Source organism: Oncorhynchus masou, chromosome 14 (assembly GCF_036934945.1).
Source record: "Oncorhynchus masou masou isolate Uvic2021 chromosome 14, UVic_Omas_1.1, whole genome shotgun sequence".
Taxonomy (NCBI): Eukaryota; Metazoa; Chordata; class Actinopteri; order Salmoniformes; family Salmonidae; genus Oncorhynchus; species Oncorhynchus masou.
Genome location: NC_088225.1, coordinates 34,926,596 through 34,952,274, shown reverse-complemented (window position 1 = coordinate 34,952,274; position 25,679 = coordinate 34,926,596). Strand labels below are relative to the sequence as shown.

General features: G+C 38.8%; 1 protein-coding gene across 1 annotated transcript in view; it reads left to right on the top strand.

Annotated features, from left to right (window-relative positions):
- The window catches only part of LOC135553884 (uncharacterized), a 63,297-nt gene that overhangs the window by 28,197 nt on the left and 9,421 nt on the right, over nucleotides 1–25,679 (top strand). The window contains exons 12-16 of the mRNA XM_064985811.1: nucleotides 12,712–12,719; nucleotides 13,374–13,652; nucleotides 24,513–24,629; nucleotides 24,965–25,049; nucleotides 25,180–25,408. Coding sequence (XP_064841883.1) covers nucleotides 12,712–12,719; nucleotides 13,374–13,652; nucleotides 24,513–24,629; nucleotides 24,965–25,049; nucleotides 25,180–25,408 — 718 coding nt within the window. The remainder of the gene's footprint in view (nucleotides 1–12,711; nucleotides 12,720–13,373; nucleotides 13,653–24,512; nucleotides 24,630–24,964; nucleotides 25,050–25,179; nucleotides 25,409–25,679) is intronic.

Below are 25,679 nucleotides of genomic sequence, written 5' to 3'. Positions count from 1 at the left end.
GTTACATACCAAATGCGCAGTTGTTCCTGAAAGCGTCTGTGTGTAGGAGAAATCGTTCCGTTTTCTACATTGCGTCTGGCTACCGAAACGAACCGAAAATTCAGTCACCTACAACGTAAAACTTTTTCCGGATTAACTACATAATATCGACCGAAACATGGCAAACGTTGTTTGGAATCAATCCTCAAGGTGTTTTTTCACATATCTCTTCATTGATATGCAGTTCGTGGAAGCTTGCTTTCCTCTCTGTATCGCATGGAAAAATACTGGCAGGTGACTTTTGCGCACCAATTTCGGCGCAGGACACCGGGCGGACACCTGGTAAATGTGGTCTCTTATGGTCAATCTTCCAATGATCTGCCTACAAATACGTCACAATGCTGCAGACACCTTGGGGAAACGACAGAAAGGGCAGGCTCATTCCTCTCGCATTCACAGCCATATAAGGAGACAATGGAAAACAGAGCCTCAAAAATCCTTGTCATTTCCTGGATGCCATCTCATCTTGGTTTTGCCTGAAGCTCACGTTCTAGGGCACGCACAGAGAATATCTTGGTATTTCTGGACACGTCAGAGTGTTTTCTTTCGAATGGTATCAATTATATGCATAGTCGAGCATCTTTTTTGTGCCAAAATATCTTGTTTAAAACGGGAACGTTTTTCATCCAAAAATGAAATAGCGCCCCCATAGATGTAAGAGGTTAACCCATGTTATTTTTAGAAAAAATACAGTGGATTCCGAAGGAGAGATTTCATTAGCACAGTAAAGATATATAGAATATGTTTAGCATTCGTTTTGGCTTTAATTAAACATTTAGAATATTTTTATTTAAATAGTATTAAAATTTGACAGGGATATATGACATATGTGGAGATTCAGAATTAGGGATAGAATCGAGAACCTTAATTAACCTATAAAAGGACTTTAGAAATTGACACCATAGACATGATTTTTCAACAACAAAAAAAATCCATGACTTTTAGATAAAGCCAAACAGTGAGACATTTAGTTAAAATTTGGAAGCATCACAGCTGTTACAGAGCAGAGAGGAAATGAACACAAAAACCTCTTAAAAGTAGATAAGACACTTGACAGAGAATTGGTACAGGATAAATATGAATGGTTACCAAAGGGAGAATTGGACATACATGAAAATGTCAGAACATAAGGATAATTTACTAATTTTACCTACAGTGCCTTGCGAAAGTATTCGGCCCCCTTGAACTGTGCGACATTTTGCCACATTTCAGGCTTCAAACATAAAGATATAAAACTGTATTTTTTTGTGAAGAATCAACAACAAGTTGGACACAATCATGAAGTGGAACGACATTTATTGGATATTTCAAACTTTTTTAACAAATCAAAAACTGAAAAATTGGGCGTGCAAAATTATTCAGCCCCCTTACGTTAATACTTTGTAGCACCACCTTTTGCTGCGATTACAGCTGTAAGTCGCTTGGGGTATGTCTCTATCAGTTTTGCACATCGAGAGACTGAACATTTTTCCCATTCCTCCTTGCAAAACAGCTCGAGCTCAGTGAGGTTGGACGGAGAGCATTTGTGAACAGCAGTTTTCAGTTCTTTCCACATATTCTCGATTGGATTCAGGTCTGGACTTTGACTTGGCCATTCTAACAGCTGGATATGTTTATTTTTGAACCATTCCATTGTATATTTTGCTTTATGTTTTGGATCATTGTCTTGTTGGAAGACAAATCTCCGTCCCAGTCTCAGGTCTTTTGCAGACTCCATCAGGTTTTCTTCCAGAATGGTCCTGTATTTGGCTCCATCCATCTTCCCATCAATTTTAACCATCTTCACTGTCCCTGCTGAAGAAAAGCAGGCCCAAACCAAGATGCTGCCACCACCATGTTTGACAGTGGGTATGGTGTGTTCAGGGTGATGAGCTGTGTTGCTTTTACGCCAAACATAACGTTTTGCATTGTTGCCAAAAAGTTCAATTTTGGTTTCATCTGACCAGAGCACCTTCTTCCACGTTTGGTGTGTCTCCCAGGTGGCTTGTGGCAAATTTTAAACGACACTTTTTATGGATATCTTTAAGAAATGGCTTTCTTCTTGCCACTCTTCCATAAAGGCCAGATTTGTGCAATATACGACTGATTGTTGTCCTATGGACAGAGTCTCCCACCTCAGCTGTAGATCTCTGCAGTTCATCCAGAGTGATCATGGGCCTCTTGGCTGCATCTCTGGTCTTCTCCTTGTATGAGCTGAAAGTTTAGAGGGACGGCCAGGTCTTGGTAGATTTGCAGTGGTCTGATACTCCTTCCATTTCAATATTTTTGCTTGCACAGTGCTCCTTGTGATGTTTAAAGCTTGGGAAATCTTATCCAAATCCGGCTTTAAACTTCTTCACAACAGTATCTCGGACCTGCCTGGTGTGTTCCTTGTTCTTCATGATGCTCTCTGCGCTTTTAACGGACCTCTGAGACTATCACAGTGCAGGTGTGACTTGATTACACACAGGTGGATTGTATTTATCATCATTAGCCATTTAGGTCAACATTGGATCATTCAGAGATCCTCATTGAACTTCTGAACTTCTGTAGAGAGTGTGCTGCACTGAAAGTAAAGGGGCTGAATAATTTTGCACGCCCAATTTTTCAGTTTTTGATATGTGAAAAAAGTTTGAAATATCCAATAAATGTCATTCCACTTCATGATTGTGTCCCACTTGTTGTTGATTCTTCACAAAAAAATACACTTTTATATCTTTATGTTTGAAGCCTGAAATGTGGCAAAAGGTCGCAGAGTTCTAGAGGGCCGAATACTTTCGCAAGGCACTGTAAGTCATTATTTAGGGTAGATAAGGTTGTTATCTGGGCAGAGCCAGGTATCAAAAGGGGGATAGGGACGTTTGTGGTCTAGGATAGGACACTTAGTGGCCTATTGGATAATAAACTAATAATAAAAAATAAATAAACATTTTTTTAGCTAACAAATAGGCATAGAAGTTAGAGATATAATCAGATAAAACATATGAGAAACTGTTTGTTAACCAAGCCTGTATGTCCAGGAGTTTATGCATTACAGATGAATTACAAGTGAAGTCACTCAATCCAGTTCCTGAGGCTTGTTGGGGGGACCATACCAAGGACTCCTGGTGACAGCTAGCTGAAAGAGCTACCCGGATTCATATCACACGATGGGAGGGTTAGACACCTTTACACTCTCGAACAATAACAGTGTTCGAGAGGAGAACTGGAATTAACAGAATTCCGGGGCCTTCTCTCGAATGAAGATCTCCTTTCCATCATTTCATCCCTGTTTTTGTTCATAGAAGTGAAAGTGTGTCTGGCTCTTGCAAATGATGTGTTCTCGGGGAGAGGGTGGGGCTTCACATGTGCGCTGACCGTCCTGAGCTGTGTAATTGTAGGGGCCATAGTCCTGATCCACCATGATCCCCGGAGAAGGCCAAAGGGGGTATCTTGACTCATGTGCTAGACGAGGGAACTTTGACATTATCAAAGCATCTGAAAAGATCACTGAAACAAAACAGTAAGGAAATGAGAGTGGGATTGTGAAGGATGTCTCAGTGGAGTTCTTGGTAGACCAAATGGGGCCTCTGACTCCTTGGCAGTTCAGGACTAAGAGCAGCTATTATGGAAGACATCTATGCAAGTCCCTGTGTAGTTCACGGAAACAGGTTAAAGCTCAGATCATGTGAGAGGGCTACATACATCTACATACCCAGCATGGAAGAAGATGGAGTGTAGTGAAAGTAAGGGTTTCAGTTGATAACCTAGTGCATTCCAGGTAGAAAAAGTTAGAGCAGCTAATTGCTCTATAGTCAGCAGAATACAAGCAGAGTCTCCCTGACAAAGCAGATACTGACTTTGGAGTTGTCCAGAGCCAAGAGCCGGTGTGAATAGTTCAGATGAAAGATCTTAAGGAAAGGGAAACTGGTTACCTAAGGGAATGGCCTGTATGGTAAAGCTATTCACGGAAGCAGGAAAGCCAGATAATAACAGTTGTATGGATTTACACTATTTAAATCCACATGTTCCTCTGAAATCTAAGCTTCCTCCTTTCACAGAGGCAAGGGGAGACTGTTTACTGTTTGGTTCGGTATAGTGCTTCTGGGAAATATGTGGGGAAATCAGTACCTGCAATAGGACAGATAATGTTACTTCTGATGCGGCAAATGAGTGATTTGGCTGGTTGAGATCTGGGGATTTCAGTAAGATAAGGAGGCCCAGGGCTCACATCTGGTGGTGGTTGTGTGGGGGAATGACGTTATGGCCGAGTATTACTGACAGATTGGACAGGATTATGGGCCCTTGTACATTTGGGAATGCCTTTCACACTCGTTCAACACCAAGACATGAAGTTAGCCAAATGGGAGAAAAGAGGTACTCCATCTGGGTCTTTTGATGACAGAGTATATATTAATGACATTGGGGATCCACGGGGGGGGGGGGGGGCAGATGAGTTCAAAGCAAGAAATCAGATCCTAGCAGGATTAGAGTTAAGCATTTTCTGGTGGTCTACTCTCAATAAGAACGTGGACTGGTTTAATTAGATTTATTATAATCAGCAGCGCTTTATAAAATATACCAGAGATGCTATTAAAGGTTTGGCAGAACAGACTGAAGCAACCAGCCTGATGGCTTGGCAGAAAAGAATTGCATTAGATATGTTATTGGCTGAGAAGGGAGGAGTATGCGTGATTATCAGGACCATGTTTGTGCTTACATCCCACATAACACACCTCCAGACGAATCAGTGCCCAAAGCCTCAGCTTCAGCTCACGGTTTGGCAGAAAACTCTTGGATACTTTTCTGACTAATTGGTTTGATAGTATGTTTGGAAAATGGAACATTTTTATGATCACTGTATTATGGGTCACCTTCATCTGTGTAACCGTTTAGTTTTATGGGGCTGTTGTCTAATTCCCTGTGTATGAGGCCTTATTTCCAGGACTGGAGAAATCGATGACAATAGATGGTGAGGTACCAGGGGATTCCAGGTTCTGACCCATGGAGGACTGAATGCATGGCTACAGAACAAGTGGACAAATCTGGATCCTTCATTTGCGGGGAACTTTGAGACCATTTTTGTATATTTAGGGAGGTTAGGTTGTACCTTGTTTCAATGAAGATTGTAACGAAAATTCTGATGAGAAGACTTATGATTCTGATGTCCTAAAAACAGTCAGTGTGAATGCAAGTAGTGGGTTATGTTTAGGTGATGTTTTGATAACAATAAATATTTCTAGTGAAAATAGAAATAGGCTTTTTAATTTCTTTAATTTATTTTTTAAATATTTTAATACAACTACATGTGTGATTGGATGTAGAATATTAAATCATAGGGTGGATATGTTAAGGGAATTTGTAGCAATAATGACTAATTATGTATACATTTCAATCAGGACTGACTAATCAGAATACTATTATGTTACTGTATATGTACTAATCAGAATACTATTATGTTACTGTATATGTACTAATCAGAATATTATTATGTTACTGTATATGTACTAATCAGAATACTATTATGTTACTGTATATGTACTAATCAGAATACTATTATGTTACTGTATAGATGTATGAATTTTCTTTTAACCTTAGTACCGAATATAATGTATGTAAATATAATCAAGAATTAGAACAATGACTGTCTGTTTCTTGGTAGAAATGAATGAACTTATAGCCAGACTGGCTAGAAGGTTTATCTACACAGGCAGACCTTGGCTCTGGTCATAAATGATCTAAATCTTGAGAGCCATACAGCCGTTGTACTGGAGCGGACATGAGACGGGGTCGTACGCAAACTAATGACGCCATTTTCAGTTTATAACCTGTGGTAACTGTATCATGTTCAGTGCTCTCGGGAAGAAATGCTGCTGATAGATTTTGAGACTGGTCTCTGTCCATTTCATGCAAATAAGAGTCTTACAAATTCTTAGGAATTGACAGTGTTTAATTTTAATTGGGTATTAAAACATATAGGAATTTAATTCTTGTAACAGGTGATAACTGTGTTTGTGGAGTAAAGCATGTGTATCTGTTGGTTTGAAATAAACTTTAGTGGATATTGTTTTTTGAGACTGATTTATGTGATTAAAGAAAACTGTAGTATCCAAGAAGTGTACTTCACATGGATGTATTATGTATTTAACCTTAATGGATGGGTGGTGACTGTTGAGAATGATAATGAATTCAGTGAATAGTTGGATATCATGAGGCCAGGATCCTATAATGTCGTCTAGAAGTCTGTAATAGAATGTAGGTTGATGTGGGCACTTGGCCAATGCCTCTCTCTCCCATTCAGCCATGTAAATGTTTGCATATGCCGGGGCAAATTTCTTACCCATAGCTGTTCCCTCCAACTGTAAGTAGTGCTCATCATTGAATATAAAGTCATTGTGTGTGAGGCTGATTTCTAATAATTGTAGTGTTTCATTGTCTGGTCTATTGCTATCTGGGTGTGCATGGAAAATATTTCTGACCGTCTGTACTCCTGTTGCTGTATTTATGTTAGTGTGTAAGCTATCAATGTCTATAGTGAATATATATGTTTGGGAGGGAACAACTATGGGTTTGATCTTCTCAAGAAAGTGATGTGTCTCTGAGGTAGCTGGGGTGTCTAGTGAAGAGAGGGTTGATATAATGATCAATATATTGGGCTATGTTGTATGATTCGCTATTACAGTCTGATACGATTGGCCTGCCAGGAGGAACTTCATAGGGAATAGTCCAGGTTTCTGGTTCTTTATGAATGTTGCAAAGCAGGTAAAACAGTCTAGGTGGTGGAGTGTCTGGTCCAAATAGAAAGTCTCGTTGTTTTTCGTGATGTGCCGTTTATCATAAAGTGTTTGTATGATTCTACGTAATTTAGTCTGGGTCTGTGGTTGTAGGCTGTTTCCTATTTGTTCATAATACTTGGTGTTGGTTAACTGTCTATTTGCCTCGTATGTGTATTGATGTTTGTCTAGGATCACTGTTTTAGATCCCTTATCTGCCGGTTTCTATATTATGTTGTTTATAAGTTCTTTTATGGCTTGTCTTTCGATGCGGGTGATGTTGTCCTCTCTATCTGTCTGGGTGTGATAGTTGTGAAGGGTGTCTTGGTCGGTTCTGATTAGGTTCTTTACCCTCCTATCTATCTGGGACAGTTTGGGTTCCCAGATGGAAGGAAGGGTGAATGGTAAATGGTTGTCATTTGTCTGATAGTCAAAGTAGTCTAGAAGTTTAAGTCGTCTATGATATTTATGTGTGTCCCTATGAAGTTCCTCCCAGTCAAATTTACCAGGGTGGGGAAAGAAAGACAACCCCTCTCCAAAAGTTGGGTCTGTGCTGTTGTGAGTTGAAAAGACTTGGATAAATTCATGATGTTTGATGAGAGGAGGCCAACTACCCCCTCTGCTGGGTAATCTAAGAAAGCAACTGGGGGAGGAAAGGGGGGAGAGAGTACAGGGGGTTGGGGGAAAAAGAAGGGTGTGGTGTGGCTAGGTGGGTCCAAATTCTGAAATTTAGCAGCTCACACCAATTCTTAAAAATGTGGTCTGCTGTGGTTGTTGTCCGGTGTATCAGGTCTGTTGTGTGGAATTCATCACGGGGTAGCACCAAGAGAAATGGGCCATGTGTGGTGATGTAACCGTTAATGACTGAGGTTTTATATTCGATCTGGTGAAAGAAGGTGTGAGTGGTTAATAATGGGGATGTAAATAATTGCATTTGGGAAAGTGACGATTGCTTCCTTGTGCATTGATGCAATCTGTTTGATTGATGTTGTGTATGGGTCATTATCCATATTGTTTATGCCCACCGAGAGAACCACTATGCTGGTGTCTAAATGAACCTCTGTTTTCTCCAGAACCTTTGTGAAATGGTAAAATGTTGCTCCAGGGTAACTGTCCACTTGTATGTTTGGGTTATGAAATGGAGGGATTCTATTAACATTTGAGTCTCCCAAGACTAGTATTGGTTTATTTCCCTTAAAAATTCCAATCCGCCACCTTGCCTTTTGGTCTGTCTTTATGGTACGATGGTTTCTGAAGAGTTGCTGGGGTTGCGTGTTGATGCTGAGGCTGGGGTTGGGGGTTGATGCTGGGGCTGAGGCTGGGGTTGATGCTGGGGCTGAGGCTGGGGTTGATGCTGGGACTGAGGCTGGGGTTGGGGTTGATGCTGGGGCTGAGGCTGGGGTTGGGGTTGATGCTGGGACTGAGGCTGGGTTTGGGGTTGATGCTGGGGCTGAGGCTGGGGTTGGGGGTTGATGCTGGGGCTGAGGCTGGGGTTGGGGGTTGATGCTGGGGCTGAGGCTGGGGTTGGGGTTGATGCTGGTGCTGAGGCTGGGGTTGATGCTGGGGCTGAGGCTGGTAAAATAATAATGATTCTACATTTATAGTATGAACCTGGATCATCATAATGATTCTACATGTTATAGTATGAACCTGGATCATCATAAAGATTCTACATTTATAGTATGAACCTGGATCATTGTAACGGCTTTCGTCTGGTGAAGGAGAATCGGACCAAAATGCAACGTGGTATTTTTGAGACATGTTTAATTACGAAGAAAACAAACAATACAAAAAACAACAAACGGAACGTGAAAACCTATACAGCCTATCTAGTGACAACAAACACAGAGACAGGAACAATCACCCGTGAAATACTCAAAGAATATAGCTGCCTAAATATGGTTCCCAATCAGAGACAACGATAAACACCTGCCTCTGATTGAGAACCACTCCAGACAGCCATAGACTTTGCTAGATAACCCCACTAAGCCACACACCCAACACCCACAAAACCCCAAGACAAAACACACCACAATAAACCCATGTCACACCCTGGCCTGACCAAATAAATGAAGACAAACACAATATATTACGACCAGGGCGTGACAGAACCCCCCCTAAGGTGCGGACTCCCGGACACATATCAAAACAATAGGGGAGGGTCCGGGTGGGCGTCTGTCCATGGTGGCGGCTCCGGCGCGGGACGTGGACCCCACTCTATTAACTTCTTGAAACTCCCCATCCCGGATCCGGGATCGTGACTAAAGCCTCAGGCTCATTAGCATAACGCAACGTTAACGATTTCTGAAAATCGCAAATAAAATGAAAATAATGCACCTACTCTCAAGCTTAGCCTTTTCTTAACAACACTGTCATCTCAGATTTTCAAAATATGCTTTTGAACCATAGCAATTCACTAATTTGTGTAAGAGTATGCTAAGCTAGCTTAGCATTTTGAGTAGCATTTAGCACGCAACATTTTCACAAAAACCAGATAACCAAATAAATAAAATAATTTACCTTTGAAGAGCTTCGGATGTTTTCAATGAGGAGACTCTCAGTTACATACTAAATGTGCAGTTTTTCCTGAAAGCGTCTTTGTGTAGGAGAAATCGCTCCGTTTTGTACATCACATTTGGCTACCGAAACGAACCGAAAATTCAGTCACCTACAACGTCAAACTTTTTCCGAATTAACTCCATAATATCGACCGAAACATGGCAAATGTTGTTTGGAATCAATCCTCAAGGTGTTTTTTCACATATCTCTTCATTGATATATCGTTCGTGGAAGCCTGCATTCTTCTCTGAATTCTGTGGAAAAATACTTGCAGCTGACTTTTGCGCACCAATTTCGGCGCAGGACACCGGGCGGACACCTGGTAAATGTGGTCTCTTATGGTCAATCTTCCAATGATATGCCTACAAATACGTCACAATGCTGCAGACACCTTGGGGAAACGACAGAAAGGGCTGACTCACTCCTCTCGCATTCACAGCCATATAAGGAGACAATAGAAAACTGAGCCTCAAAAATCCTGCTCATTTCCTGGATGCCGTTTCATCTTGGTTTTGCCTGTAGCTCACGTTCTAGGGCACGCACAGAAAATATCTTTGCAGTTCTGGAAACGTCAGAGTTATACCAATTATATGCATAGTCGAGCATCTTTTTGTGACAAAATATTGCGCTTAAAACGGGCACGTCTTTTTATCCAAAAATGATATAGCGCCCCCAGAGTTTCAAAAGGTTAATGCCTTAATCCCTCCTCCTCGCGTCCTATGATAGTCCACCCTCGCCGCCGACCATGGCCTAGTAGTCCTCACCCAGAACCCCACTGAACTGAGGGGCAGCTCGGGACTGAGGGGCAGCTCGGGACTGAGGGAAAGCTCGGGACTGAGGGAAAGCTCGGGACTGAGGGGAAGCTCGGGACTGAGGGGAAGCTCGGGACTGAGGGGAAGCTCGGCACTGAGAGGAAGCTCGGCACTGAGAGGAAGCCCAGCACTGAGTGGAAGCTCAGCACTGAGAGGAAGCTCAGGCCGGTAGTTGGATCCGGCAGATCCTGGCTGGCTTGCGGTTCTGGCAGATCCTGGCTGATTGGCAGATCTGGAAGAGTCTGGCTGACTGGCGGATCTGGAAGAGTCTGGCTGACTGGCAGATCTGGAAGAGTCTGGCTGACTGGCAGATCTGGAAGAGTCTGGCTGACTGGCAGATCTGGAAGAGTCTGGCTGACTGGCAGATCTGGAAGAGTCTGGCTGACTGGCAGATCTGGAAGACTCTGGCTGACTGGCGGATCCTGGCAGACTGACGGATCTGGCTGCTCCATGCTGACTGGCGGCTCTGGCTGCTCCATGCTGACTGGCGTCTCTGGCTGCTCCATGCTGACTGGCGGCTCTGGCTGCTCCATGCAGCCTGGCAGCTCTGGCTGCGCTGAACAGGCAGGAGACTCCAGCAGCGCTGTAGAGGAGGAAGGCTCTGGCAGCGCTGAACAGGCGGGAGACTCCGGCAGCACAGGAGAGGAGGAAGGCTCCGGCAGCGCTGGAGAGGCGAGGCGCACTGTAGGCCTGTTGCATGGTGCTGGCACTGGTGGTACTGGGCCGAGGACATGCACAGGAAGACTGGTGCGGGGAGCTGCCACCGGAGGGCTGGTGTGTGGAGGTGGTACTGGGTAGACCGGACCGTGCAGGCGCACTGGAGCTCTTGAGCGCCGAGCCTGCCCAACCTTACCTGGTTGAATACTCCCGGTCGCTCTGCCAGTGCGGCGAGGTGGAATAGCCCGCACTGGGCTATGTAGGCGAACCGGGGACACCGTGCGCAAGGCTGGTGCCATGTAAGCCGGCCCAAGGAGACGCACTGGGGACCAGATGCGTAGAGCCGGCTTCATGGCATTTGGCTCGACGCTCAATCTAGCCCGGCCGATACGCGGAGCTGGAATATACCGCACCGGGCTATGCACCCGCACTGGAGACACCGTGCGCACCACAGCATAACACGGTGCCTGCCCGTTCTCTCTAGCCCCCCGGTAACCACAGGAAGTTGGCGTAGGTCTCCTACCTAGCGTCGCCATACTCCCTGTGAGCCCCCCCAATAAATATTTGGGGCTGACTCTCAGGCTTCCATCCCCGTCGCCGTGCTGCCTCCTCATACCAGCGCTTCTCAGCTTTCTCCGCCTCCAGTTCTTCTTTGGGGCGGTGATATTCTCCAGGCTGATCCCAGGGTCCTTCTCCAAACAATTCATCCTCCCATGTCCATTCCTCTCTTTGTTGCTCCTGCTGTTGCTGTTGCCTGTTACCACGCCGCTTGGTCCCATTGTGGTGGGTGATTCTGTAACGGCTTTCGTCTGGTGAAGGAGAATCGGACCAAAATGCAGCGTGGTATTTTTGAAACATGTTTAATTATGAAGAAAAAATAACAATACAAAAAACAACAAACGGAACGTGACAACCTATACAGCCTATCTGGTGACAACAAACACAGAGACAGGAACAATCACCCACGAAATACTCAAAGAATATGGCTGCCTAAATATGGTTCCCAATTAGAGACAACGATAAACACCTGCCTCTGATTGAGAACCACTCCAGACACCATAGACTTTGCTAGATAACCCCACTAAGCCACACACCCAACACCCCACAAAACCCCAAGACAAAACACACCACAATAAACCCATGTCACACCCTGGCCTGACCAAATAAATGAAGACAAACACAATATATTACGACCAGGGCGCGACAATCATCATAATGATTCCACATGTTATAGTAGGAACCTGGATCATCATAATGATTCTACATGTTATAACATGAACCTGGATCATCATAATGATTCTACATGTTATAGTATGAACCTGGATCATCATAATGATTCTCCATGTTATAGTATGAACCTGGATCATCATAATGACTCTACATGTTATAGTATGAACCTGGATCATCTTAATGATTCTACATGTTATAGTATGAACCTGGATCATCATAATGATTCTACATGTTATAGTATGAACCTGGATCATCTTAATGATTCTACGTTATAATATGAACCTGGATCATCATAATGATTCTACATGTTATAGTATGAACCTGGATCATCATAATGATTCTACATGTTATAGTATGAACCTGGATCATCATAATGATTCTACATGTTATAGTATGAACCTGGATCATCATCATGATTCTACATGTTATAATATGAACCTGGATCATCATAATGATTCTACATGTTATAATATGCCATGGCCTTTACTGGCCAAAGGTTAAACTGCTGTTATGGTTATGATATACTATGGTGTTGTGTCACTAGACTTTGACCAGATATTATTGCATCCAAAGATCAACTGAACCTAGAACATAGATACAGAGACACTTGTCATCAGGAAGGTGCTCTCTCAGCACAACGGAAAATATCTCAATGACTTGACATGTTCTGGTTGTGAATTCAGGCTACAAGGTAAGAATCTTCCCAGGGATTATTGTAAAGTGTGTAGAGACATTCAATGTCTGGTGTTATTTTAGTATAGTGAATGACAGTAAAACACTCAGATGTAACAGTCCATTTCACCTGGGACAGCTACGTGACAGTTCAATCATACAAAATGGCGCTAACTGGGGCATAGGCAAGTCACATTCAAAAACATATTGTTCATATAACGTATTATACGATTCGTATATTGTGGTTATTTAGTATCATAGTTCTAAATAATTTTTCATAATATCAGAACATGTGTTGTTTTCTAAATTCCAATGAGCTCCTGCTTCCTGTGTAATTTGGTATGAAACCACTGAACAGACTTTTCTTAACATCGATATTATGAACTGAGTTCAGTAACAGCATCATAATATCATACCTGTTGAACAAAGCAACACACTAGAATGAGAGAAATTATTAGAAGAGAAAGAGACATTATTATTATTAATAATGTTACTATTTTTATATTGGTATTATTTGTATTAGTTATCTATTAATTATATCACCTGACTGTTTGGATGTGTCTGTTAGTAAATGTTTTATTTCTAAGAGATAATGCATCAAATAGAACATATGACCTTCAATAATTAATTGTCACTGTGTTAACCACAACCAACATGTTGGATCTCTGTTTAGGGATCAGTGCTCTAAAATGAGTCTCTCTGGGGAGAAAGAGGAGGGGGGCCCTGCCTCTAAAATGAGTCTCACTGGGGAGAGAGAGGAGGGGGGCCCTGCCTCTAAAATTAGTCTCACTGGGGAGAGAGAGGAGGGGGGCCCTGCCTCTAAAATGAGTCTCTCTGGGGAGAGAGAGGAGGGGGGCCCTGTCTCTAAAATGAGTCTCACTGGGGAGAGAGAGAAGGGGGGCCCTGCCTCTAAAAGGAATGTCTCTGGGGATCATGGCACCAAATCTAAGAGGTGAGAGGACCATTTTTTAAAGATTTTATGAATTGTTTATATACAAAACACAATGTCCACCATCTTTTCACAGTTGTGTTTTTTCATGAGAAATGAAGGCTGATGGGTAAAATATTACTGTTCTAAGACATTACATTTTAAATAGAGTTTAGTGACATTTTACTGAGAACATCACAGCAAGATTAAACTAATATTGTCACATTCTCTAGATTATCCCATTTAATTTGCGCCATAAAGCCCCACAGTGGAGGTGTCATAATACCCATAACACCTAGCGGTCAAACAGGGAAATGGTTCCAATAGTTTTATAGAGCCCCACAGTGGAGGTGTTGTAGTACCCATAACACCTAGCGGTCAAACAGGGAAATGGTTCCAATAGTTTTATAGAGCCCCACAGTGGAGGTGTTATAATACCCATAACACCTAGCGGTCAAAAAGGGAAATGGTTCCAATAGTTTTATAGAGCCCCCCAGTGGAGGTGTTGTAGTACCCATAACACCTAGTGGTCAAACAGGGAAATGGTTCCAAATTTTTTTCCAATGGAAAACATGAGCTGGAGCACACCCAGATATTTTTTATGTGGAGGTTCTAGCTAACGGCTAATAAACTATAAGATATAAATGTTAAATTGAGTCGCACTCCATATACTGTATAAACTCCATATATAAACTCCATATACTGTATAAACTCCATGTATAAACTCCATATACTGTATAAACTCCATATATAAACTCCATATACTGTATAATCTCCATATATAAACTCCATATATAAACTCCAAATACTGTATAAACTCCATATATAAACTCCATATACTGTATAAACTCCATATATAAACTCCATATATAAACTCCATATATACACTCCATACATAAACTCCATATATAAACTCCATATACTGTATAAACTCCATATATAAACTCCATATATAAACTCCATATACTGTATAAACTCCATATATAAACTCCATATATAAACTCCATATACTGTATAAACTCCATATATAAACTCCATATACTGTATAAACTCCATATATAAACTCCATATACTGTATAAACTCCATATATAAACTCCATATATAAACTCCATATATAAACTCCATATATAAACTCCATATATAAACTCCATGTATAAACTCCATATACTTTATAAACTCCATATACTGTATAAACTCCATGAATAAACTCCATATATAAACTCCATGTATAAACTCCATGTATAAACTCCATATATAAACTCCATATATAAACTCCATGTATAAACTCCATATATAAACTCCATATATAAACTCCATGTATAAACTCCGTATATAAACTCCATATATAAACTCCATGTATAAACTCCATATACTGTATAAACTCCATATATAAACTCCATATACTGTATAAACTCCATATATAAACTCCATATATAAACTCCATATATAAACTCCATATACTGTATAAACTCCATATATAAACTCCATATATAAACTCCATATATAAACTCCATATATAAACTCCATATATAAACTCCATGTATAAACTCCATATACTTTATAAACTCCATATACTGTATAAACTCCATGAATAAACTCCATATATAAACTCCATGTATAAACTCCATGTATAAACTCCATATATAAACTCCATGTATAAACTCCATATATAAACCCCATATATAAACTCCATATATAAACTCCATGTATAAACTCCATATATAAACTTCATATATAAACTCCATATATAAACTCCATATATAAACTCCATATATAAACTCCATATATAAACTCCATGTATAAACTCCATGTATAAACTCCATATATAAACTCCATGTATAAACTCCATATATAAACCCCATATATAAACTCCATATATAAACTCCATGTATAAACTCCATATATAAACTCCATGTATAAACTCCATATATAAACCCCATATATAAACTCCATGTATAAACTCCATGTATAAACTCCATATATAAACTCCATATATAAACTCCATATATAAACTCCATGTATAAACTCCATAAATAAACTCCATATATAAACTCCATATATAAACTCCATATATAAACTCCATATATAAACTCCGTATATAAACTCCGTATATAAACTCCATATATAAACTCCATATATAAACTCCATATATAAACTCCATATATAAACTCCATGTATAAACTCCATGTATAAACTCCATGTATAAACTCCATATATAAACTCCATATATAAACTCCATATATAAACTCCATATATAAACTCCATATATAAACTCCATGTATAAACTCCATATATAAACTCCATACATAAACTCCATATATAAACTCCATATATAAACTCCATATATAAACTCCATATATAAACTCCATGTATAAACTCCATATATAAACTCCATATATAAACTCCATGTATAAACTCCATGTATAAACTCCATATATAAACTCCATATATAAACTCCATATATAAACTCCATATATAAACTCCATGTATAAACTCCATATATAAACTCCATATACTGTATAAACTCCATATATAAACTCCATGTATAAACTCCATATATAAACTCCATATATAAACTCCATATATAAACTCCATATATAAACTCTATATATATAAACTCCATATATAAACTCCATATATAAACTCCATGTATAAACTCCATATATAAACTCCATATACTGTATAAACTCCATATATAAACTCCATGTATAAACTCCATTTATAAACTCCATATATAAACTCCATATATAAACTCCATGTATAAACTCCATATATAAACTCCATGTATAAACTCCATATATAAACTCCATATATAAACTCCATGTATAAACTCCATATATAAACTCCATGTATAAACTCCATATATAAACTCCATATACTGTATAAACTCCATATATAAACTCCATATATAAACTCCATATATAAACTCCATGTATAAACTCCATGTATAAACTCCATATATAAACTCCATATATAAACTCCATATATAAACTCCAGGTATAAACTCCATGTATAAACTCCATATATAAACTCCATACATAAACTCCATGTATAAACTCCATATATAAACTCCATATACTGTATAAACTCCATATATAAACTCCGTATATAAACTCCATATATAAACTCCATATATAAACTCCATATACTGTATAAACTCCATATATAAACTCCATATATAAACTCCATATATAAACTCCATATATAAACTCCATGTATAAACTCCATATATAAACTCCATATACTGTATAAACTCCATATATAAACTCCACGTATAAACTCCATATATAAACTCCATATATAAACTCCATATATAAACTCCATATATAAACTCCATATATAAACTCCATATATAAACTCCATGTATAAACTCCATATATAAACTCCATATACTGTATAAACTCCATATATAAACTCCATGTATAAACTCCATATATAAACTCCATATATAAACTCCATATATAAACTCTATATATATAAACTCCATATATAAACTCCATATATAAACTCCATATATAAACTCCATGTATAAACTCCATATATAAACTCCATGTATAAACTCCATATATAAACCCCATATATAAACTCCATATATAAACTCCATGTATAAACTCCATATATAAACTCCATATATAAACTCCATATATAAACTCCATGTATAAACTCCATGTATAAACTCCATATATAAACTCCATGTATAAACTCCATATATAAACCCCATATATAAACTCCATATATAAACTCCATTTATAAACTCCATATATAAACTCCATGTATAAACTCCATATATAAACCCCATATATAAACTCCATATATAAACTCCATGTATAAACTCCATATATAAACTCCATATATAAACTCCATATATAAACTCCATGTATAAACTCCATATATAAACTCCATATATAAACTCCATATATAAACTCCATATATAAACTCCATATATAAACTCCATATATAAACTCCGTATATAAACTCCATATATAAACTCCATATATAAACTCCATATATAAACTCCATGTATAAACTCCATGTATAAACTCCATAAATAAACTCCATATATAAACTCCATATATAAACTCCATATATAAACTCCATGTATAAACTCCATATATAAACCCCATATATAAACTCCATATATAAACTCCATATATAAACTCCATATATAAACTCCATATATAAACTATATATATAAACTCCATATATAAACTCCATGTATAAACTCCATATATAAACTCCATATATAAACTCCATGTATAAACTCCATGTATAAACTCCATATATAAACTCCATATATAAACTCCATATATAAACTCCATATATAAACTCCATGTATAAACTCCATATATAAACTCCATATACTGTATAAACTCCATATATAAACTCCATGTATAAACTCCATATATAAACTCCATATATAAACTCCATATATAAACTCTATATATATAAACTCCATATATAAACTCCATATATAAACTCCATGTATAAACTCCATATATAAACTCCATATACTGTATAAACTCCATATATAAACTCCATGTATAAACTCCATTTATAAACTCCATATATAAACTCCATATATAAACTCCATGTATAAACTCCATATATAAACTCCATGTATAAACTCCATATATAAACTCCATATACTGTATAAACTCCATATATAAACTCCATATATAAACTCCATGTATAAACTCCATGTATAAACTCCATATATAAACTCCATATATAAACTCCATATATAAACTCCATGTATAAACTCCATGTATAAACTCCATATATAAACTCCATACATAAACTCCATGTATAAACTCCATGTATAAACTCCATATACTGTATAAACTCCATATATAAACTCCGTATATAAACTCCATATATAAACTCCATATATAAACTCCATATACTGTATAAACTCCATATATAAACTCCATATATAAACTCCATATATAAACTCCATATATAAACTCCATGTATAAACTCCATATATAAACTCCATATACTGTATAAACTCCATATATAAACTCCACGTATAAACTCCATATATAAACTCCATATATAAACTCCATATATAAACTCCATATATAAACTCTATATATATAAACTCCATATATAAACTCCATATATAAACTCCATGTATAAACTCCATATATAAACTCCATATACTGTATCAACTCCATATATAAACTCCATGTATAAACTCCATATATAAACTCCATATATAAACTCCATATATAAACTCCATATATAAACTCTATATATATAAACTCCATATATAAACTCCATATATAAACTCCATATATAAACTCCATGTATAAACTCCATGTATAAACTCCATATATAAACTCCATATATAAACTCCATATATAAACTCTATATATAGAAACTCCATATAGAAACTCCATATATAAACTCCATATATAAACTCCATGTATAAACTCCATGTATAAACTCCATATATAAACTCCATATATAAACTCCATATATAAACTCCATATATAAACTCCATATATAAACTCTATATATATAAACTCCATATATAAACTCCATATATAAACTCCATATATAAACTCCATGTATAAACTCCATATATAAACTCCATATATAAACTCCATATATAGACTCCATATATAAACTCCATATATAAACTCCATATATAAACTCCATATATAAACTCCATATATAAACTCCATATATAGACTCCATATATAAACTCCATATATAAACTCCATATATAAACTCCATATATAAACTCCCAGTAATGTATTGGGTTTTTACCAACGTTTCAGCATCACTGTGTCTGAATACTTGAACCAGGTTATGTAGACAAACAGTGCAATTAGTGCAACTAATGTCAATAGTGAGGGGTGTGTCATAATTATTAAGTTAATTAGAATTAATTAGTGAAACTGTTAAAAAAACGATAGTTTATGGCATATTGAATATATTAGTCTATTGTTATCATATGGAAACATAACTGAATATTGTACATCATATTAGCATCAACATACATTATTGTACATAACATTAGCATCAACATTCATTATTGTTTAGTTCAATTTCACATATTTAATTGTTCCCTATTTCAGTTCATTTTTCCATGTAATCTTTTGGTTCTTAATGCATAATAAGGAGGAACATATTGGATGCTGATCTGATAAGCTGTCGAAAGATATCAATTTAAAAGAGAGAATTGTTCAGCCTGAGATCAAAGTCAATATTCACACCACTAGGGGTCAGTGTTTTCAGGATATCCAGCAAGCCTCCCTTTGTCGTAGTAGGATCTCCATGTTACCTCCTCTGTAGTAGGAGGATCTCCATGTTACCTCCTCTGTAGTAGTAGGATCTCCATGTTACCTCCTCTGTAGTCTGAGGATCTCCATGTTACCTCCTCTGTAGTAGGAGGATCTCCATGTTACCTCCTCTGTAGTAGGAGGATCTCCATGTTACCTCCTCTGTAGTAGTAGGATCTCCATGTTACCTCCTCTGTAGTAGTAGGATCTCCATGTTACCTCCTCTGTAGTAGGAGGATCTCCATGTTACCTCCTCTGTAGTAGGAGGATCTCCATGTTACCTCCTCTGTAGTAGTAGGATCTCCATGTTACCTCCTCTGTAGTAGTAGGATCTCCATGTTACCTCCTCTGTAGAAGTAGGATCTCCATGTTACCTCCTCTGTAGAAGTAGGATCTCCATGTTACCTCCTCTGTAGAAGTAGGATCTCCATGTTACCTCCTCTGTAGAAGTAGGATCTCCATGTTACCTCCTCTGTAGAAGTAGGATCTCCATGTTACCTCCTCTGTAGTAGGAGGATCTCCATGTTACCTCCTCTGTAGTAGGAGGATCTCCATGTTACCTCCTCTGTAGTAGGAGGATCTCCATGTTACCTCCTCTGTAGTAGGAGGATCTCCATGTTACCTCCTCTGTAGTAGTAGGATCTCCATGTTACCTCCTCTGTAGAAGTAGGATCTCCATGTTACCTCCTCTGTAGTAGTAGGATCTCCATGTTACCTCCTCTGTAGAAGTAGGATCTCCATGTTACCTCCTCTGTAGTAGGAGGATCTCCATGTTACCTCCTCTGTAGTAGTAGGATCTCCATGTTACCTCCTCTGTAGTAGGAGGATCTCCATGTTACCTCCTCTGTAGTAGTAGGATCTCCATGTTACCTCCTCTGTAGAAGTAGGATCTCCATGTTACCTCCTCTGTAGTAGGAGGATCTCCATGTTACCTCCTCTGTAGTAGGAGGATCTCCATGTTACCTCCTCTGTAGAAGTAGGATCTCCATGTTACCTCCTCTGTAGTAGTAGGATCTCCATGTTACCTCCTCTGTAGAAGTAGGATCTCCATGTTACCTCCTCTGTAGTAGGAGGATCTCCATGTTACCTCCTCTGTAGAAGTAGGATCTCCATGTTACCTCCTCTGTAGAAGTAGGATCTCCATGTTACCTCCTCTGTAGTAGTAGGATCTCCATGTTACCTCCTCTGTAGAAGTAGGATCTCCATGTTACCTCCTCTGTAGTAGGAGGATCTCCATGTTACCTCCTCTGTAGTAGGAGGATCTCCATGTTACCTCCTCTGTAGTAGGAGGATCTCCATGTTACCTCCTCTGTAGTAGGAGGATCTCCATGTTACCTCCTCTGTAGTAGTAGGATCTCCATGTTACCTCCTCTGTAGTAGGAGGATCTCCATGTTACCTCCTCTGTAGTAGGAGGATCTCCATGTTACCTCCTCTGTAGTAGGAGGATCTCCATGTTACCTCCTCTGTAGTAGGAGGATCTCCATGTTACCTCCTCTGTAGTAGTAGGATCTCCATGTTACCTCCTCTGTAGAAGTAGGATCTCCATGTTACCTCCTCTGTAGTAGTAGGATCTCCATGTTACCTCCTCTGTAGTAGTAGGATCTCCATGTTACCTCCTCTGTAGTAGGAGGATCTCCATGTTACCTCCTCTGTAGTAGTAGGATCTCCATGTTACCTCCTCTGTAGTAGGAGGATCTCCATGTTACCTCCTCTGTAGTAGGAGGATCTCCATGTTACCTCCTCTGTAGTAGGAGGATCTCCATGTTACCTCCTCTGTAGAAGTAGGATCTCCATGTTACCTCCTCTGTAGTAGGAGGATCTCCATGTTACCTCCTCTGTAGTAGGAGGATCTCCATGTTACCTCCTCTGTAGTAGTAGGATCTCCATGTTACCTCCTCTCCTTGGTAGAGCAACATGCTCAATGCCACACTTATAGACCACCAGTGGGGGTTACTTGAAGAGGTGTGTGATTTGTTTGCTGATTGTAGAATATGCCAGTGCTTTCTCAGGATTGCTTACATTTTCTCCCAGTACTTGGTAAACTTGGTGCAAAAGACGGTTGTTGTTTTAAAGTAATTCCTCTCTTGGTTTTTGAGATATTTTCATTATTGCAGCATCAAGAGTTTTGAGTTTTGTCCTTGTAGCCTCTAGTCCTTCCTCTCATTTTGAATTTATCTGTCTTGCTTTTTGCATTGCTGTCAAAATCCAATCGTTTTTCCACCATACAGTTTCCTCTGGGGGAATTGTAGAAACACTGAAAATAAGGGATGTTTCATGTAGGATGGTTAAGAACAGATTTGTACCTTGTCAACTCGGGGGTTTGACCTCGCAACCTTGCGGTGACTAGTCCAACGCTCTAACCACTAGGCTACACTGCCGACCACGAAGCATCAGTTATAGGCTACAAGCAGCAATAGTATGGACCATGAAGCATCAGTTATAGGCTACAAGCAGCAATATGATGGACATAAAATAGCATACAACTACAGACTATATGATTGCCATAATTTTCTAAAATGGTCACTCATTAGAAATGGTCACTCATTACTTTAGTTAGCTGTATATCTCATATTAGAGCTGTGTTGATTTGGGAGAGCAAAAAAATAGTGACTATAGCAGGTATTAAACCCCGGGTAAATAATCACTAGTCAGAACCTCAACCTCAGTATACATTCATTATAAAAATCATCTTAATATCTGATATTGTGAATAAACAACCTTGAGAGTGCGTCTTCCAGTCTCTAATTTTCTAAAATGGTCTCTCATTACTTTAGTTAGCTGTATATCTCATATTAGGGCTGTGTTGATTTGGGAGAGCAAAAAAATAGTGACTATAGCAGGTATTAAACTGTCTGTATTAGTCTGTCTGTAAATAATCACTAGTCAGAACCTCAACCTCAGTATACATACATTATAAAACATAATATTAATATCTGATATTGCGAGTAAACAACCTCGGAATAGAAAAGACAAGAGTGCGTCTTCCAGCCCTCCCATAAATTACATAATTCAACCCTCCCGGTTAGTAAATTTACCTCAACATGCCCCCGGAGAAGGCAGAGTAACGACACCAGCCTTTTAGCGGGGCTGAGTTGACTACTAGCGAGAGAAGGCAGAGTGACGACACCAGCTTTTTAGCGGGGCTGAGTTGACTACTAGCGAGAGAAGGCAGAGTGACGACACCAGCTTTTTAGCGGGGCTGAGTTGACTACTAGAGAGAGAAGGCAGAGTGACGACACCAGCTTTTTAGCGGGGCTGAGTTGACTACTAGTGAGAGAAGGCAGAGCAGCTCGATGCTGGTTGATAAATTTGACAGTGAATGTACCTGGAAAATATATTTTTCTAGACCAGAGGTGACTAAATTCCTTTTCAGGTTTATTGATAATTGTTATATTAATGAAGTATAATTTCAAAACATGCATAAAAAAAGGTAATAATAAACATGAATCATCATTATATGACTTCACAGTAATCTGTTAAATACTGTTTCAGTGCTTCCTCTTGTGTTAGCAGTGTGAAAAGGGACAGGAAGAAGCACACATGAGTTTTCCTGTGAGGGGGAGTGGTGGTGTATCCAGGGAGGAAACTAAACTAATCTTCTGAAATGTCATTAGTGGTCTTATGCTGCCATCTATTGGAATTATGTCGCATCTGCAGTAGTACCGAATAATGTGTAATTATTTACTAAAGTAGTAATTACTCAGAATTGCAAAATACAAAATGTTCTAGTTCATTTTACCACTTACAAAAAATAAATAAAATAAAATAACCATTATAGCTTAACAGACAATTCAAATGACATCAACTAAAAACACCATACATTTAGATAATTAAATATATATTATGTATATTATATATACAGTATATCACAAAAGTGAGTACACCCCTCACATTTTTGTACATATTTGAGTATATCTTTTCATGTGACAACATTGAAGAAATGACACTTTGCTACAATATAAAGTAGTGAGTGTACAGCTTGTATAACAGTGTAGATTTGCTGTCCCCTCAAAATAACTCAACACACAGTCATTAATGTCTAAACCGCTGGCAACAAAAGTGAGTACACCCCTAAGTGAAAATGTCCAAATTGGGCCCAATTAGCCAGTTTCCCTACCCGCTGTCATGTGACTCGTTAGTGTTACAAGGTCTCAGGTGTTTGTAAGGCTTCCTTCTGGGACGACAGCCATGCAGACCAATTTGATGCAGTGTACGGCATATGTACCTATGATGAAAATTACAGGCCTCTCTCATCTTTTTAAGTGGGAGAACTTGCACAATTGGTGGCTGACTCATTTTTGCCCCACTGTGTGTATATAAATATATATATTTTTTAATGAACATTATCTGCCAAAGCAAAGCCCTGTAGACAAAGAAGAGCTCTGTACCAAAATATTCAAAGGACATTTGCTCAAAAGTGACGTGACAAGTTTATCATCTTTCAAAGCAGAATGACTTTCTCATTGCACATCAACTGTAGTGTATGATATACCAAAGCTAATTTGCAAACATTTCTGTAAAGTGATATCAAGTTTCCATATCTGAGCTCAGAGGAGATGAGAGATGTAAGGTTTGTCTCTGTTGTGTTGAAGTCCAATCAAGCAGGAGCGACCAGCCTCCCCTGTACCCAGCTGTGTGTCCATGAAGAGTGACCGGTCTATGGATGCTCTTATATACTTTAGAGAGGGAGACTTTTCTACTGAACAAAGGTAAGAAGAACTCATGGGTCATGGTCAGTGAGTTAAACAACACTGTCTCTAGTCATTTCTCCTCTCCCATTTTCCCATTTCTTGTTGTTGTTTTCATAATCCATAGGCTCATCCTTTTGTCCATTTGCATAGTCCTAAAATAATATTAAACAAACACAACATTCCCTGTGTGTGTGTGTGTGTGTGTGTGTGTGTGTGTGTGTGTGTGTGTGTGTGTGTGTGTGTGTGTGTGTGTGTGTGTGTGTGTGTGTGTGTGTGTGTGTGTGTGTGTGTGTGGGTGTGTGTGTGTGTGTACTCCCTGGATGAGGAGATGTAATCTCATGTTTTGTCCACAGAAACCAACAGGAGAGATCGGAGTCAGAGATTCTCAGTGGTCAGTCTTCCCAGAGTCATCAAACAGACCTGGCCTCCATATTCAGTGTATGTGGTCCTGTTATGTATATTTGTTTCTTGTTTACCTCAAGTAAAGTTGATCTGTCAATCATTCATTAATGTGTTAATGAGAAAGCATTTATTCTCTTGCTTAACTTATTTACTTGATTTATTTCAGTTGCTTGAAGAGAAAATTATGACATTTGTGAAGAACGAGCTGAGGCTGTTCAAGAGGAATCTTTGTCCAGAACTCCCAGAAGGCTTTGAGAGTCAGAAGCAGGATAAGGAAGTGGTGGACGCTGAAAATGAGAAGAAAGAGAGCAGTGCCAGAGAGGGGGCTCTGAAGATCACACTGCACATCCTGAGGAAAATGAACCAGAAGGAGCTTGCTGACACACTGGAGAAAAGTAAGAGCTGTCTGCCTCATGTTGAATGCTGTTTTATAACATTTAAAAGCTGTAGCTAAATTACAGCTAAAGTAGCTGTGTAACTCAATGATATTGTAGCAGCCTTAACACAACACCTAGTGACCTCATTAGTAGCAGCAGGGATGTGTTGTGTTGATTAATTTAGAGAGAGAGAGAGAAAGAGAGAGGAGAGAGACTGATATTAATAATACCATCAATAATACCGATAATAATATAATAATAACAATAATAATAACACCAGTCTGGAATG